This window comes from Brugia malayi (genome assembly GCF_000002995.4).
Source record: "Brugia malayi strain FR3 genome assembly, contig: Bm_v4_Chr3_scaffold_001, whole genome shotgun sequence".
Lineage (NCBI taxonomy): Eukaryota > Metazoa > Nematoda > Chromadorea > Rhabditida > Onchocercidae > Brugia > Brugia malayi.
In genome coordinates this window covers 11,947,391-11,965,728 of record NW_025062477.1, presented here as the reverse complement: position 1 = coordinate 11,965,728, position 18,338 = coordinate 11,947,391, and the positions used below count along the sequence as shown (strand labels likewise).

General features: G+C 20.2%; 2 protein-coding genes across 2 annotated transcripts; one reads left to right on the top strand and one right to left on the bottom strand.

Moving 5' to 3' along the window:
* Positions 1-2,197: 2,197 nt before the first annotated feature.
* On the bottom strand, positions 2,198-7,989 carry Bm1089 (conserved hypothetical protein,hypothetical protein; the record flags this gene model as incomplete). The annotated part of the gene is made up of 9 exons (XM_043080928.1): positions 2,198-2,365; positions 2,931-3,084; positions 3,672-3,847; positions 4,514-4,699; positions 5,141-5,260; positions 6,007-6,138; positions 6,530-6,786; positions 7,285-7,400; positions 7,961-7,989. The coding sequence occupies 9 exons, from the start codon at positions 7,987-7,989 to the stop codon at positions 2,198-2,200; spliced, it is 1,338 nt and encodes a 445-aa protein (XP_042936862.1).
* Positions 7,990-9,827: 1,838 nt separating this feature from the next.
* Bma-dyf-5 (Uncharacterized protein) lies at positions 9,828-16,752 on the top strand (the record flags this gene model as incomplete). The annotated part of the gene is made up of 11 exons (XM_043080927.1): positions 9,828-9,970; positions 10,325-10,501; positions 12,469-12,548; positions 13,245-13,377; positions 14,024-14,195; positions 14,741-14,908; positions 15,076-15,305; positions 15,497-15,630; positions 16,061-16,174; positions 16,449-16,542; positions 16,737-16,752. 11 exons carry the CDS (start codon positions 9,828-9,830, stop codon positions 16,750-16,752), a joined length of 1,461 nt encoding a protein of 486 aa, XP_042936861.1.
* Between the last annotated feature and the right edge of the window lie 1,586 nt (positions 16,753-18,338).

The following is an 18,338-nucleotide window of genomic DNA, read 5'->3' as shown; positions in this document are numbered from 1 at the left end:
ATCCTATTAATATTTGTAAATTAATCGTTTATCATTATAATCATTGAATTTCCTTCTTCTCTTTCTCCTTTTCATGCTATTAAACCTAAAAAAAAGCTTAATTAAACAAACAAAAAAAACAAACTGTTTTAAAGAATTCTTTAATAATTAAATTCATAAAATTTTGGTCTTAGAAGAAATTTCTTAATTAAATGTTTCAATTAATAAAAAATTAAAAAACATACTAATAAACAGTTTGTGAAATTTATTTAGTTTCAATTTATCATTGATTTATGAAAAAAATCAGTTTTTATTTGGTCAGCATATTCGTCTTCTTTTAATCTTATTAATTTTCTCAAAAGTTTAATCTTATCAAAGATCTTATCAAAACTTTACTAATTAAATATCTTATTTAATTAAATTAAATTTTTAGTACAATCATAAAAAAACGAATTATTCCGTTTTTTTTTTTTATTGATAGCTGCTAAAAATGCGTGAAATAATTAAATAATTAAATTTATAAATGATCATTTTTATATTTATTTGTTATCGAAAGTTTAAAAATAGCGAATCAATTAATAGCATTTCAAAAAATAAAAAAAAAAGAACTTTAAATTTCGTATAATAATTTTAGATGAGAATTAGCATAGGCAATTTAAATACTTATTTATAAAGGAAGCATTTTTGTTTTTAAATTCTTAAAATTTGTTGGTAAATTTAATTTGAAAAAATAAAATGTTAATTGCTAAAATCAGTGCTGCATTTGCTGTATTTATTAAATTCCAGGATGAATTTGTTTAAAATTTCAAATATTCGAGCCTAATTTAGTAATTACATAGCAAAATCGTCTTTTAATTAATTTCAAATATTAATTTTTTTCTTTTTTTCATTAACTTATGAATTTGTTTATGAAAAATAGTTGAAGTTAAGGTTAATTTTTATTACACATTTTAACATAATTCAATTCTTGAAGTAGAGTTACCCGAGATGCAATACTGAGAGGGAAAAAAATAGAATTTTTTCAATTAGTTATTGAATTATCACTTAAAATCTCTTAGAATCTGTTTTAATTTTACCTGTAATATATTACCTGTAATAAAATACTACCCTAATATCAAACCCTATAATATATTACCCCACTTTACCTATAATATCTTACCCTAATATCAAAAGTATCTACAATGCCGGGTAGGGTAGGATAAATTAGAATAGAGCAGTGCATTATGATCATAATAGTGAAAAAAAGATTGGAATTTACTGTTAATCAATAAATTATTGGTTAAAATTCCTAAAATTTATGATAATTTTATACATGAAATTTAAATATTTTAATAATTGAAAAATATAAAAGAGAAATTGAATTTAAATAAGTTAACACTGATAATAAGTAAAAGTTTATTAGTAATGTTTAGATGACAAAAAGGGAAAAAAATAGTAAATTTAAGATGGAAAATGAAGAAATCAGACAATATTGCATTACAACATACACATGCACACACACACACACACACACACACACACACACACACACACACACACACACACACACACACACACACACACACACACACACACACACACACACACACACACACACACATACATATATAGACAGACACACACACATATGTAGACAGACAGGGTGCACATACAACATGAATTGTTGTTGTTAACGAGGGATGTGTAACCCGTGGGTGACATTAATGTGACAATGGTGGCGATAATGATGCGTTTGCGCCTTTCCAACATTAGTGAATTCAGGAAATTCGTTTTTCTCTTTAATGAAACAAGTTTTATAAAGAAAAAAAAAATTAATTAAATTTTAAAAATGAACAGAACATTATTCGTCACTTTTTTCAATTATTTATAATTCAAAATCATTAGTACATATATTTATATTTTTATTTAATTACATTTAATGTATTTTAAATCAAAATTTTATTTTTATTTTGAATTATTTTATTTGTTTCCTTTCTTTTTGATTATAATTTTTGTAACTACAATAACATATTGACAGTTTAACATTTATTTAAAATGTTTACATGTAAATTTATTAATTACATAAATGTAAAATTATTATGCGTGAAAATAGAAGAGAAGAAAAAGCTTTAGAATGTAGTATTGAAATTTATAATTAAGGTGATAATTAAGGTGATAATTAAGATGATAATTAGGGTGATAATTATTGTGATAATTAGGGTGATAATTATTGTGATAATTAGGGTGATAGTTTTATTGTTTCATCATTGATCACTTTATCGATCATTTGTTTATTGCATGCATTTAAAAATTCATCCACATCTTTCAACATTTCTGTCGGAATTTTTTTACGACTTATCAAATAATTTATAATATACTTGTGTACTGCTAGATATTGTTTCGAAGACTGCAAGAAAAAAAAAAGGAAAAATAAAATTTTTTTCGCAAAATATATATTTTATAAATAATAATTACAATTAATATATTAATTATTTAATTATAAATATTACAGTAATAATATAGTAGTATAAATGATGAAATTGGTTAAGAGTAATGATGATAAAAATGTCACAACACAAGATGAGATAGTATATTATAATGTGATTGTATTAATATATACGATCTATTATTCTATTATTAAATAATTTTTATTTATTTTTCATTTAATAATGAATTTTAAATTGAAATCATTTAAAAAATCACATCAAATATAAATAATAATAATAATTATTACCAGAATAAATTTATTTGCATTTTTTTGATTTTTTTTTTTTTGAATTGAATAACATAAGCATATAATTGAATGATATTTTATTCTTTTATATTAATTATTTATTTTCATTACTATTTTTCAATCACCAGTTTTAATTATTTTAATTAACTATTATTTAAGCATAATTTTTTAATTATCAATTTTAATCATTTGAATTAATTATTAGTTTAATCATAAATTAATGCAAAAATTAGCATACATTAATAGCTTGTGCTCGTTGTTTTCGTAAATTTGACAATAAATCAATCATAGTACAAGTTTGACCTTTACTTAACATTTCAAGTACCAATTCAATAGCAACAAATGTAGCAGAACGACCAATTCCTGTTGTACAATGAACTGTTATTGGAAATCTGTAAAATAAAAAAAACAACAAAAAATTTTTTTTTTCCACTAATTATTTAATTATTCTTTGTTCGAACCTTTTTTTTTTTTTTGTAATTTTTATTGTTTTTTTTATCAAAAAATTTACGCTTTAATTTATGTTTAGCAATAATTTCATTAGTAAACAAAATGCTAATTAAATATTTGATTAAAAATAACTCAAATTTAATTCTTAAAATTACAAAAAAAAAAAAAATTCTTTAGCAAGACATTATTATATAATATGAAGGATAAACAGTACAAATAATTTTTCTTTTCATATTTTTAAATTTAAAATTAAGCATAATTGTAATTAGCAAAAAATCTTTTAGATCGATTAATAAAATCTACATTATATAAAATTATAAAATTTAAATTTTTTTCTCGTTTTAAAAAATACATAAAAAATTGTAATTAATAAAAATTTTTTTAGAATAATTAATAAAATCTCCAAAATAATATGTATTTTTTTGCTAATTGTATAAAAATTTACTTAAAAAAAAAAATATTTTCTTTTTCGTTTTTGTTTTTGTTTTTTTTTTTTTTTTGTTTTTTAAAGATAATATAAAAAATATACTTTGATTGTCTAATTTCTTTTGAAATTCGTTGTAACATTTCAAACGATGGCGGTGGCATTTGATCAGTCCATTCAGGCCAATAAAAATGGGTGCAATTATGAAGTCCCAATCGTGAAATAATACGAAGTTTACTTTTAATTGCTGTATAATTCACATTATCTTCTTGTATTTCTATCTAAATTATATTAACTTTTTTTTTTAAAAAAAAAATATTTTTTTAATTATATAAAAAAAAAAATAATTTCTAAAATGTTTGCATTAATAAATAAACAATAGTTGGTTCATTTCTTGTACAATTACTACTAATTTTATTTGCAGAAAAAGAAAGACGAAGAAAAATTAATCAATTAATTAATTATTGAGGATTAAAATAAAAGTTTCAATTTTTAAAACTTTTCGATTTGGTTAGCTTACGAAAAAAAATTTTTTTTTATAAAAAAAACCATTCTTACATTTTGATTAAAAAATCAAAATAAATTAAAATTTATAAAAAAAAAAAAAAAATTGAATGGAAATTAATTTTGATAAAAATAGAAAATTGTTAAGTTTTTGATGAGTAAGTTTATTTGCTAAGTTTTCATTTAATTTATACACGAATTTTGATTAATTTTAGAAGAAAAAATTAAAGAAAATTATTTAATAAATTTTTTAAAAAAAAATAAACAAAAAATTATTTGATTATTTTTCATTTTTTTGTCAAATTTTTATCAATTTTGAAAAAAAAAAACAGAAGAATGAAAAAAAAAATGAAACAAAATGAAATAAAAATAAGTAAACCTAAAAATTTTAATTAATATAAAAAAAAAAAAAATGCAAGAAAATAAAATAAAAATAATTAAACCTTTTTTATCATGAAATTTCTCACTTCCGTATCGCCATATTCGGTTCGTTGTCCTTCCTCACGTGGCCAATAATCGGCGCAAACTGACATATTATTTTCAATTAAATCACATAACATAATAATATATTCACATTGTGTTTGACATATCATTCGCCAAAAATCTTCAATTGTTGTTTCCATTGGTGCCTTATAAATATCAGAAATAAAATCTTTCTCAAAATGCGCAAATGACAACAATGATAATATTTTAGAGTAAAATCAATTAAACAGAGATAGAGGAAAAAAAAAAAAAGCTAAAATAAATAATAAAAATTTAGAATTTGCTTACTAAATATATTATAAAACTAATTTCAAAAAAAAAAAAAAATTATTGCTCATTAAAAAATATTAAAAAAAAAAAAATGTTAATAAAAAAAAAGTATAATTATATTAGTATTAAAGGCATTTGTTACTAATTTAAAATTTATTTACTATTAATTTAAAAAAATTATTCAATTAATTGCAGTAACCTTTCTTGCAGCTTTTTTTTTTTTAAATGAATTAAATCATTAAAATTATCCTATTTAATTAAAAATTATTGAATTACTTTTTTGATCATTAATATAAAATTAATTAATTGCAATTTACCTGTGTGCAAATGAAACGTTTTTTACGCTTTCCAGAATAAATGAAATTTGCATGAATGTAATTTGCTTGTACGTCAACATTTTCAAGAATAACACGTGTTTTTTCAATACATCTAATATCCTGTTTAAAAAAAAAAAATTCATTTAAATTTAATTTATTTAAATACTAATTGAAATAAAAATTTTTTCGAAAAAAAAAAGATTCAATTTATTCATTTTAATTAATAATACTAAATTTAATAAGATGAAATATTTATTTTGAATTTAACATAGTTCAACAAGTAAATTTTAATTTTAACTTACTTAAATAAAACACTTTAAATACTAATCGAATGAAATAATTTAAGCGCTAATTAGATTAAAATTTTTTTTCAAAAAATGAAAGATTCAATTTATCTATTTTAATTAGTAATATAACAATTTAATGGCAAAAAATATTTATTTTAAATTTAACATACTTCAATACTGATTTAATTTTTTTGAATAATTAAATTTTGATTTTGATATACTTAGATAAAATAATTCAAATATTAATCGAATTAAAAATTTTATTCTTTTTTCTGTTTCTGTTTTTTTATTTTTTTTTTATCGAAAAAAGAACGCTATAAGAAATAATTAAGTTTTATAGTCTAACAAATAATTTCTTTTTTTTTTTTTAATTAATTAAATCATTCAATTTATTCCATTTATTTATTCAATCAAAAGTCACTTTTTTCTTCATTTTCCTCTTCCTCAATGACTTTACACTTTCAAAGTGTAAAAAATTCGTAAATTTATTAATTTGAATTTTTGTTTTTGGCTTTTTTTTTTAAAGGGAAAAAAAATAAGTAAAATGATATAAAAGATAAATTTCAATTATTTGCATACTCGATAACGATTTCTTTCATCTTCAGGTGATCCATAAAGAATTTCCATTCTTGGTGTTCGATTTAATCGTTCAAAATCTTCCTTTATTCCATTAATTCCTTTAGCTAATACATTACGTATCCATGAGAGTATCTAAGAAAAAAAATGAAATAAAAATATAAAATTGAAATTAAAATTTATAACTTAAATAAATTAGCAAAAATAAAATTTAAAATTCACTTTATTCTTTAGCAAATCTATCAATGCAATGAAAAGTTCTAGAAAAAAAAAGAATTAAAATTAAAATAATTTAAAAAATATCATTGCAAAAAAAAGGAAAAAAAAGATATAAGCAGTTAAATGATATTTCATTCAATTATTATTTATAATTTACAATCCCATTTTAATTATCTAATATTTAATTATTAAAATATTTTGAAATAAAAATGCAAAATTATTTGGCAAATTTTGCTTTAATTTTTTTTTCTAATTTAATTTTTACATAATTATGAATAAAATTGAAGTTTTTTTCTAATATTATCACCGCTTTTTGTATTTTTTCCTTCTTTTCATCTTTGGTCAACTTATCATCATCTTCTGATTCACTCTTGTTATCATTCTTTAGTGATAATGTTAATTGAGATGAATTAAAATTTGTGGTATCACTGATAAGTGTATTGGTGGTAGAATGTTTCGATGATAATGTAGAAGTACGATCTTTTGTGATAACATTCTGAGTACGATGATTACGATAATCGTGATAAGTGCTGCTCGAACGATGCGGATGTCCAAATGAAGATTCTAAAGTCTCTTTGAAAATTTATCACCAATTTTAAAATTTAAAACAAGTGATAATTTACATTTGAAACTTTGAACTTTGAAATTATCAGTGTACTATGACTATATATTTGATACTAACTGTTGCTGTGCATTAAATTTTAAAAAATTAATAAGCCATTATCAAAAATTATCAAAATTTTCAATCGCAAATCTTTTTTAATGCAAATGAAATGCAGGAGAAAACTGTCAAACATATAAATGAAAGTTTAATTATGACTAAATAATAAAGAAAAAAAAATGAAGCAAAGCCTTAATTACAAATTTTATTTTAAATATCAATCAAAATGAGTATTTCAATACTTTTTCATCATTTCTCGATTTTTACTGATTTTCAACATTTTATATTTCTAATTTGACATTTGTTAAAAATAAGATTTTTAATATTTTCCTTCTTTACCTTTTTTTTTATAATTTGCAAAAATTATGATTAAAATTAAAATTTAAAATTTTTCTACGGACTTTCTGTAATTGACCGTTTTTTGCTTGAATGTCGCCGTGACATTTGCGCTGGAAGTGAAGATAACAGTCTACTTTTCGTTTTTTTTTTAGATGAATGTAATACACCTGCTGATCTTCTAGAAATATTCATACTTAATTAATTAATTAATTAATTAATATATTAATTGTTTACTTATTTACTGATATTTATTCATTTATTTACACTGCTGTCTTATATTTTATAATTTCAACCTCTTTTTTTCGACTTTCAATTAATGTAAAAGAAATTATCAACCAATAAAGTTTAAAAGATTTGATATTATTATGCTATTATGTTAAATTAATTGATGCATTTCAATTAATTTAAATTTAACTTTGAAATATTATAATCAAAAATTTTCCAACTCATTGTATTTATACTTGTTGAATTATTTATTCGTGGTCATTCATTTACTTATTTACCGACAAAACAAAAATTAATACAAAACATTCATGTAAAGTTAAAACTTAATTACTGCTTAAATTATTTAAGGTAATGTATGATTCCGTATTTTCCAGCTAATTAATGCATCTTAATTAATTTAAATTTAAATTTTGATTTTTTTTGAAAAAAAAAAAAAACAAATATGTAAATTATAAAAAACAATTTATTAGTATTTTGGAATTATAAATTTTTTTTTACTTTCGAAATATATACCTTTTACTTAACTTTTTCTTCTCCTGCATCAATTTCGGGTTATTTCTGTTTGACATATTACGGTGTATAGCGTACGTCAAACTACGCACACGAAAATCTAATATAAACAATGATTTCCTCTTCTTTCCACCAATTTTTTTATTTTCACAACTTAAAAAGAAAAGTAAATTTGCATAAGAATTTATTGACACAATTATAATAATAGTATTATATTTAGCTAATCAATTAAGTAATTTTTTTTTTGCTTTTTTTATTTGTTGTTGTTTCATTGTAAAATTAATTACCTCTAAAATTTTTTTGATTAAATATCTTATTAATAAATATATATTCAGTTTTGTTTTCCTTTTAAAAAAAAATGAAAAACTATTTTATATTATTTATTTAAAATAAAATCTCAATAATAATAATAATGTGAAAAGATTCACAATTATAGTAGCATTATTGATTTATCAGTTCTTTTTTTTTTGTTAACAAATGAATATAATTAAATTTTAAATTGTGAACAATTTTGATAAAAAAAGAAAAGCTTTTTTTTCATATTTTCATCTTTCTGGATGATATAATATGAAGAAATAACAATTAACAATGCATAGTACTAAACAATTATATAAACAAATGCTACATTCATAGATAAAATAAATAAATAACAATAAACAATGAGGAATAAACAAATAAGTAAGTGAATAAATAAATGAAAATGCACTTCACAGATGGATTAAAAAGTATATGATGTACGAATAAATTTTAGAGAAATGAATATAAAATGATGAGAAATTACAGTTAAATTATTTAACAAATAATAGGTCATTAAATAATTAGATAATAATAATAATAATAATAATAATAATAATAATAATAATAAAGGAATAATTATACAAATGAAATATTTTCTTATGAGTGTTAGTTCACGTACACCACACACACACACATACATACGTGTGTGTATCCTTGTATGTGTGTGTGTGTGTGTGTGTGTGTATGTGTGTGTATGTGTGTGTATGTATATTTGTGAAATTTAATGATAGCATTTCGTATCGGTTATTTCACTATTTGACAAATAATATACATTCATAATGGAAATGATGACAATCATATCAAGTATTTCACGTCGTCATGGTGACACCAATAAATTTATTCGTATGCATGCGTATTCTGTATATGTAAATGTGTGTGTGTGTGTGTGTGTGTGTGTGTGTGTGTATGTGTATGTATGTATGTAAGATATGCTTATTTTAAATATTTCAGGCATGGTAACATATTTGGATGATTGAGAAAATTAAATAAGTGTTCAAATACTCTAAAGTATCCATTCATTTTTCTTTTTTTTTTTTTTTTTTTTACAATACTAAAATATTTATTTCAGATTCTTTGTACTTTTTTTTTTTTTTTTTTAAATTCAATATTTACATTTGTTATTTGACCTTAATTTAACACGCGAAAAGTTAAAAATGCCAGGTGGTTAGGATAGCATTTTTTTTTTTTTAAAAAAAAAAAAAGAAAATAAATAAATTGAAAATGAAATGATAACTTATCAAAAAGCGATTATTAATTGATTTCGATAAACTTACAATTACCATTTTTTTTTTCTTTTAATTACTATTTTTTGTTTTTGCCAAATTGTATCGTTTTAATCTTTACTCAAATAATATTTATCTTTGCTTAAATTGTAGTGCAGCACAAATAATTTTGTGAGTTAAATAAAAAATTAATGAGAAATGAGGAAATGTTTAAAAAAAAAACAAACAAACAAACAAAAACAAAAACAAAAAGAATAGAAAATATAGTTCAATCGTATTATTGATTAAATAATTTTATAAATGATTTCTTTCATTTCTTAGGTGATAAAAGGATATCAGTTATTTGATTGATGTATACCAAACATATGGCTACTTCAACAGGTCAAACATTAGCTGATCGATATTTGATGACAAAACGACTTGGTGATGGAACATTTGGTGAAGTATTACTTGCTAAAAAGCTTGATACTGGTGATAAAGTAGCTGTTAAAAGGTATTTCTTCTAACTTAATGCAATTTAAAAATTATTTTATTTTTTTTTTTCTTAAAAAAAAAAAATAAATTCAAATTTGGAAATAGAAAAAAGAAAATTTTCTAGTAAGAATGAACTATTTTATTTATTTAATTATTTATGTGTTTTAATTTTATTCTGTTATCATTGTTCTTGTTCTTTTTTTTCAAGTTTTCAAAAAAAAAAAAATATTCATATATTTTGCTATCAAATAATTGCATTTGGTTTATTTGCTAATTTTTTTTTAAAAATTAAATTTAAAATTTGAAAAGAAAAAAAAAAAAAAAAAACGAAACGAAAGAGAAAAAAAGATGAATCAATTGGAAAATTTTTCAGAATGAAAAGAAAATTTTATTCATGGAATGAAGCAATGGCATTACGTGAAGTGAAATCATTGAAAAAGATGAATCATCCAAATATTATCAAATTACGTGAAGTGATACGTGAAAACGACAATTTATATTTTGTTTTCGAATATATGCAAGAAAATTTATACGAACTTATGAAAGACAGGTTAAAAAATTTTTTTGAAATGAATAATTGATAATAATTTGTCAATTATTTCATTAAAATGTTGTTATTGATAATAATATTTAAAAAAAAAAAAAAAAAAAAAAGAAAAATAAAGGAAAATTTTTTAAATTAATTAATTATTTTTTGCTTTTATCATTTTTGTCAATTTCACATTTTTTTTTCTTTTTTTAAAATTAACAAATAAAAATGATGAAGGTGAAATTAATTATCATTTAATAAATTCATATTTAAAATAAAGCTTTCGTTTTCTTTTTTTTTCGTTCATTTAGTAAATTTAAGAAATTTTCATTTTCATTTGAATGAAAATGAATTTCAATAAATTATTGAATGAATAAAGTAATTAAAAATATAATATGCAAAATAAGTTAATATATGATTAGCTGATTTTTAAATTATAGTATTATTTTTTTTTTAAAAAAAAAAAAAAGGAAAAGATGTATTTATTATTAGGCAAATAAATGTATTTCTTTTATTAATTCAAAAATTATGTCCTAAATTACCAAAAAAAAAAAAAAAAAAAATGCCAAAAGTTTTTTATTTCGAAAAAACTAAAAAAAATTGCTGATTTTACAATTTGAAAATTTTTTTTCTAAACAAATATTTTGAAAAAATTTTTTTTAAACAATAAGAAATATATTAATTAAATAATTAATCATCGAGTAAATTATTTGGCTTAATAGCTTCTTTTTTTTTTCCGTTCGCTTTTAATATTTTATTTTTTTTTTGCTCCTCTTTTTCCATTTATTTTAATGCAATTTATTTCTTAATTATTTAACTTTAGTACCATCTTTATCTCTTTCTCTCTCTCCCTCCCTCCCTCTCTCTCTCTCTTGGTAAGAAAATATCATATGAGATTCAATTTAATTGATTTTACTAATTTGTAAAATAATGACAAAATTTAAAAAAGAAAAATGATTAGTCTGCAAAGTTTGGATGAAAAAAGAAAGAAAATTGAAGAATTTAATCATAGAAATGTAACTGAAAGATATGATTGCATTAATTAATTATAACTACTTTGAAGTAAATTATTATTTCATTATTTGGTGACAATGACATTTATACTGCTAAATTGAAGTAAGTAATTTACATTTGATTGGATTGCTTCTAATTAGGATTTATTCATTTTTGCGAAATTTTTCTCATTGACTATTTTAATTACTTTTTTTTAATTAGTATGTATGTATGTATGTGTGCATGTATGTATGTATGTATGTATGTGTATGTATATTTATTGATAATTTCAAATTTATTATTTTATTAATTAATATAAAAAATATACTAACAAAAAATATTGCTTTAGCATTTCTAAAATGTAATGTTTATATTATATCATTTGATGAAGATGAAATTGACAAATAGAAATTATTTTTTGAAATTGAGAAATAGAATTTTCACTATCTGTTTTTTGATCTTTGAATTCTTTCATCAATTCATTATTATCTCTAATAAAAAATAATGTACGGGCGGAAAGTGAAAGATTCGATAAGGTACGGTCGGAAAGTGAAAGATTCGGTAAGGTACGGATGGAAAATGAAGGATTCGATAAGGTACGGTCGGAAAGTGAAAGATTCGGTAAGGTACGGACGGAAAGTGAAGGATTCGATAAGGTACGGACGGAAAGTGAAAGATTCGGTAAGGTACGGGCGGAAAGTGAAAGATTCGGTAAGGTATGGACGGAAAATAAAAGATTCGATAAGATACGGACGGAATTATGTAAGAATGCTATACGGATGAATGGTAATTTAAAGTAAAATTACTATTTCCTTGGCATCAATTGGTACTAACTCGTTCCATAAGAAAATATTTGTATGGTTAAATTTTTTTAAAAAAAATTAAACAGAATGAGGAAATTGTTTGAAAAAGAAAAACGAATAAAATTAAATACAAAAATTTTAATGAAAAAAATAAAAAATAAATTTTACTGTTTATTTTATTAAAACTTTCAGGGATCGATATTTTCCAGAACATATTATACGGAATATAATTTATCAAGTATTACAAGGTTTAGCTTATATGCATAAAAATGGTTAGTTAACTCGTTAATAGTATTAATTATAGTCATTATCTATTATTATTATTATTGTTGTTATCATTATTATTATTATTATTATTATTATTATTATTATTATTATTATTATTATTATTATTATTATTATTATTATTATTATTATTATTATTATTATTATTATTATTATTATTATTATTATTATTATTATTATTATTATTATTATTATTATTATTATTATTATTATTATTATCATTATTATTATTACTATTATTATTATTATTATTATTATTATTATTATTATTATCATTATTATTATTACTATTATTATTATTATTATTATTATCATTATTGTTATTGTTATTGTTATTATCATCATTATTATTATTATTTAAAAATTTGTCAAGGTTGAAATTGAAAATGAAAAAATAAATTAAAACTAGTAACGAAAAAATGAAGAAGAACAAGTAGAAACACCTTTTATTTGAAGAATTTAATTAATTAAAACACAAAAATTTAATCTTTACGAATTATTTAATTAAATTTACTTAAAAAAAAAAAAACCTTTTTCCGCACTTTTTTAATATTTATAAAAATGAGAAAATGATTTGTTAAAGAACATAAGATAACATAATTTATTTATAATTATCATAACATTTCATTAATGAAATAAATAAATGAATTTATTTAAAAATTTTGCACCTCTTTTTGAATTAGGGTTCTTCCATCGTGATATGAAACCGGAAAATATTATGTGTAATGGTACCGAACTTGTTAAAATTGCTGATTTTGGCTTAGCACGTGAAATCCGTTCAAGGCCACCATTTACTGATTATGTTTCCACTCGTTGGTATAATTTTTTTTATTTTTATTGCTGTTTATTCGCTATTCATTTGTTCATTTTAAATTATTTTAAAATTTTGAAAAATTTTCAATTTGTTTTTTTTTACAATTTAATTTTATGTTATTAATGAATTTATTGAAATTGTTCAAATTGCTTTTTCCATCACATTATTAGAGTGAAATTTTAATAAAACAGGTGATAATAGATTTTTCTGAGATTTGCAAAGAATTTATTGAATGTGTGTCTGTGCGTGATAAGCAGATGATTATAAGGTGGTTTTATGATATGATAAGAAGGAGAGTTATTGATTATCTGAAGTGATAATAGTGATATGATATGAAATGTCTACTCAGAATCACTAGGTGAATGCTTGTATGAATTTTTGATAAATTAATTATTATTGAAACGAATCTGCAAATGATAATGGACGATTTGAATAATTAAAATATATTTGTAATTAAATAATTGTAAATAATAATTAAAATAAGTAAAATAAATTTTACAAATGAGGACATGTAAATGTTGATAATTTAATAAGATGAGTGATATTTAGAGAAGAAGTCTTGAAATCTTTTATAAATGAAGTTTGTTAAAATAGCATTAATTAATTAATTAATTAATTAATATGAATAGTTACCTTAACTAATTCCAGGTATCGAGCTCCAGAAATTCTTTTACGTTCCACATCATATAATTCACCAATTGATATCTGGGCTCTTGGCTGCATTATGGCTGAATTATATATGCTTAGGCCATTATTTCCTGGTACTTCAGAATTGGATCAACTTTTTAAAATTATTACAATATTAGGAACACCTAATAAGGTTTTTGTTAACGTTAATTAATTTATATAGTTTAAATTCTATTTATTATAAAATCGTGACATTTTATTAATTAAAAATTTATTGTAATGATTAAAATTTTAAAAGTACTAATTAATTAAGAATGTAAAAAAAAAAAAAAAAAAAGACGAAAAGTGAAATTTTTACGAATATGTAAAGTTTATTATTGTTCTCTTTTCAAATATAAAAAATTTTGAAACAATCTTTAATTTTAGAAAAAGAAAAATTTCACTTAACGTTTCAGAAAAAAAATTGCACTAAATTAATATTCTTAATTAAAATACTCGTACTTAATATAATGAATATAGAAATAAAATGTATTACATATTTAAATACTTAATACAATGAATTATATATTCAAAAAAAAAAAAAGAAAATGAATTATTCATTTATAATCTTTTTTTTGCATCATTGATAATATATTATATTTAAATATTGTGTTTTAAAAAGAAAAAAAAAAATGATTTCTTTTTTTTTAAAATAATATATGAAATGTTAATTTCACAATGATAACTTTTTAATTATAGGATGATTGGCCTGAAGGTTATCAATTAGCTGTAGCAATGAATTTTAAATTTCAACAATGTGTGCCAATACCGTTTGCAACAATTGTAAATTCTGTGGGTGACGATGGTCTTCAATTAATGACCGATATGATGCTTTGGAATCCGGAAAAACGTCCTAGTGCTATTGGTGTTAGTGTTTTGTTTTTTTTTTTTTTTTTTAAACAAAAATATTAAATTATAATTGTGACAAATGGTATAAATAAATTTGAATGTACAAAAATAAATAAATAAATAAAATATATTATTAATATTAAATTTTTTTTTTCCTTTTCTAATTTTCTAATATTTATTTTCAGTCATTAAAATACAAATATTTTTTGGTTGGTGAAAAATTAGGTGCACAAGCAATAAGTCAACCAACGACATCAAATCGTGAAACAAGTGCCAATTCAACATTATCTGATTCATGTATTTTAATTGGTAAAACAAAATTGAAAACGAATAATAATATTTCGGAGACAAAAATTGATATGGGAAAAAATATAAATGCAGAACGAAATATTAATAGGAATTTACCAATTGTAAAGTAAGTAATAATAATAATAATAATAGTAATAATTTAAAATAATTAATTATTCCTAATTAATAATTTAAAATAATTAATTATTCCTAATTAAAACTTTTTTAAAAAGAAAATATTTAAATTATTAATACATTTATTATATTTTATTAATATTAATTATTATAAATTAGAAAATAAAATTTTTTTTTTTTTAGATTATTAGATGAACAACCATCAAAAGATGATACATTATTAGATAAGAATAGTCATACAATTGCTGGTACCATTGTTATGAAAGCTAAATTACCTGCTAAAGAATTGTATATGTCAAAATCAAGATATATGCCTGGTTTATGCTTTTTTTTGTTTTACAAAATAAATTAAAAAATTAATTTAAAAATAATAATTTTAAATTAATTAACATTGTTTGTTTATTAATTCAATTTGGTGCTGTTAGCTTGTTTTATTTTTAATGTTTATTAACTTATCTTTTACAAGATAAATGAAAAATTTATTTTAAATTAATTAAAATGTTTATTTTGTTAAATCAATTTCTATTCTTCAGTACATGCTTTTAATGAATATTAGATTATCTTATGCAAGATAAATAAAAAATAATTTAAAGTTTTTAGATTAAATAGAGAATTATTCGCTTGTTAATTTAACTAAAATCATTCATTTTTTCATTTGTTATTTCTTTTTTCTTTTTTTTTTTTTTTGACTAATTCAAAAATTTTTTTAAATATTTAAAAATATTTAAACATTTCATTTATTTTTAGGTATTACAATAAATCAGATAAATCAACAAAATAACAGTGAGCCAATGAAACGATCAAATTTGAAGCCAAATCCAGCACGATCAGCAGTACAGGCTCGTTTTGAATATGCTTATGGTTGGTAAACTTTCTTTTCTTTTCTTTTTTTTTTTTTTTTTTTTTTTTTCAAGAAATAAATTTAAAAATTTCAAATGATAATTTAAATTCAAAAATTGAATAAAAAAGATATTTAATTATCAAATAAATAAATAAATAACAAATGAGTAAACTAACAATTAACAAAATAAATAAATTACATAATTCTTATCATAATGAAATGTCTTCTTCAAAACAATATAAAGTTAGCTATTAATGAATTTTAATAAAAGATTTTATTTAAATTCATTTAAAGGATATGTTCCATCATTTGGTGTTCGAAAAAATCCATTCAATAATAATAATAATACAAGCACAAAACCATCCGGACGAATTGATTGGACAGCAAAGTAAGTTTAAATTAAATTAAACAAACATATGCATATATTATATTCTTCTTTCTTATCATCTTATTAGTTATTGATAATATTGATTATGATAATGTTTTTATTTACTTAATAATAGGTTAATGATTATTTCAAATTTTAGCTTTTTTTTAAGAAAATGAATTTTTGCTAGAATGTGAAATTGATTAATTTTACAGATATATTCGACATTAACTAATTCGATAGGATGTATATTGTGTCAAATATCATTGGATGCCTTATCAAGTTATATCGAATACTATATTAATTACATTCATTTCATATTTGATAATTTTTTTTTTTTTTTATTGAATGAAAATAAACATTTTAGCAACTTGAAAAAAAGGACAAATTCTATTTAAAAATTAATAAAGTGAAGAAACAATGGGAAAATTCATATTTATAATTGATAAGCTTTAATCTCAATAGTGTAGGAATATTTTTGGAATTAAATTATTAAAAATTGAAGGAACAATTAATTTATTATTATCAATTTTTTTAAATGTATTTAGCATTTTTAGTTCATAGATAAATTGAAGAAAAGAATAGAGAAGGAATCAAAAGTTATCAGTGTATCAGTTTGATAGATAATTTTTTTTAATGATAGTAGCTAAAGTAGCAAACTATACATTTTATGCAAAAAGATATCTTTGTAAAAAAAAAAAAAAACGTGAAATATGAGTAAAAGTTACGTGAAAAACAAGTAAAAGTAATCTGGAAATATATTTTTTATTGGTAATGAAATTTTGTTTCAAAAGAAAGAAATATGTAATAATTGAATCAATCAATATAGAAAAACTGGTAAAATATTGAATAAAGAAATAAATTTTTTAAAAAATTTCAGGTAGAATGGAAATTTTCATTCATAAACATTCAATGAATGCAAAATAATCACTAAATTAAATAATAAGCATTGTTACAAATGTACGTACACGTTCATACACGTAAAATTACTCTACTCTCTCATTTATATAATACTTAATAAAGTATTATTATTTCTATTACTGTTATTCGTATTATTATTAAGAAAGAATCGACAATGAAATAATCTCAAATGTAACTTTCTTTCTGTCCTTTTTTTTTAAAAAAAAAAAAAAAAGACAAAATGAACAATTAAATTATGAGCAAATCAAAAAAATTAACACTTTAAAAGTTTCAAACGAAAAAAAAAAAAGAAAAACACGTGAAGAAATTTGAGAGAATGAGGAAAACAAACAAAATGCAACAGCAAAAATATATGAATTTCAAATGAAAGACATTAAATATTTGATCGAATAATTATAAAATATTTGAAAAAATTTTTTTTTTTTTTTTTTTTTTTAAAGAAATACATTTTTATAAATGATTTCTCATTGGGTCCTTTTTTTTTTTTTTTTTGATTGTAAATATTAAAATTTATACTAAAATTTGTATGCATTATAAATTGATATACCTGAGTTTTAAATTGAAAAGAGTAGATATAATTTATTTTATTTTTAAAGGAATATCAATTGAGTGTAATCTTTTCTTTCTTTCGTTTTTTTCTTCCCACCGAAATTTATACAATTTAAAGTGACAAATATATTTTATTAATTCATATATCGCTGTGCCATATGCAAATTAAGATTAAAATTATACACGAAATAGAAATGAAATGTATAAAAATAATTCTTTTCCTATTATATATGAGGAAATTATTCATAACATTACACATTAATAAGTATGAATTTTTATCGAGATTTAAATATGTTATTAGGAAAAACAAAAAGAGCAAATTATATTAATTGAAAAGAATATCTCCT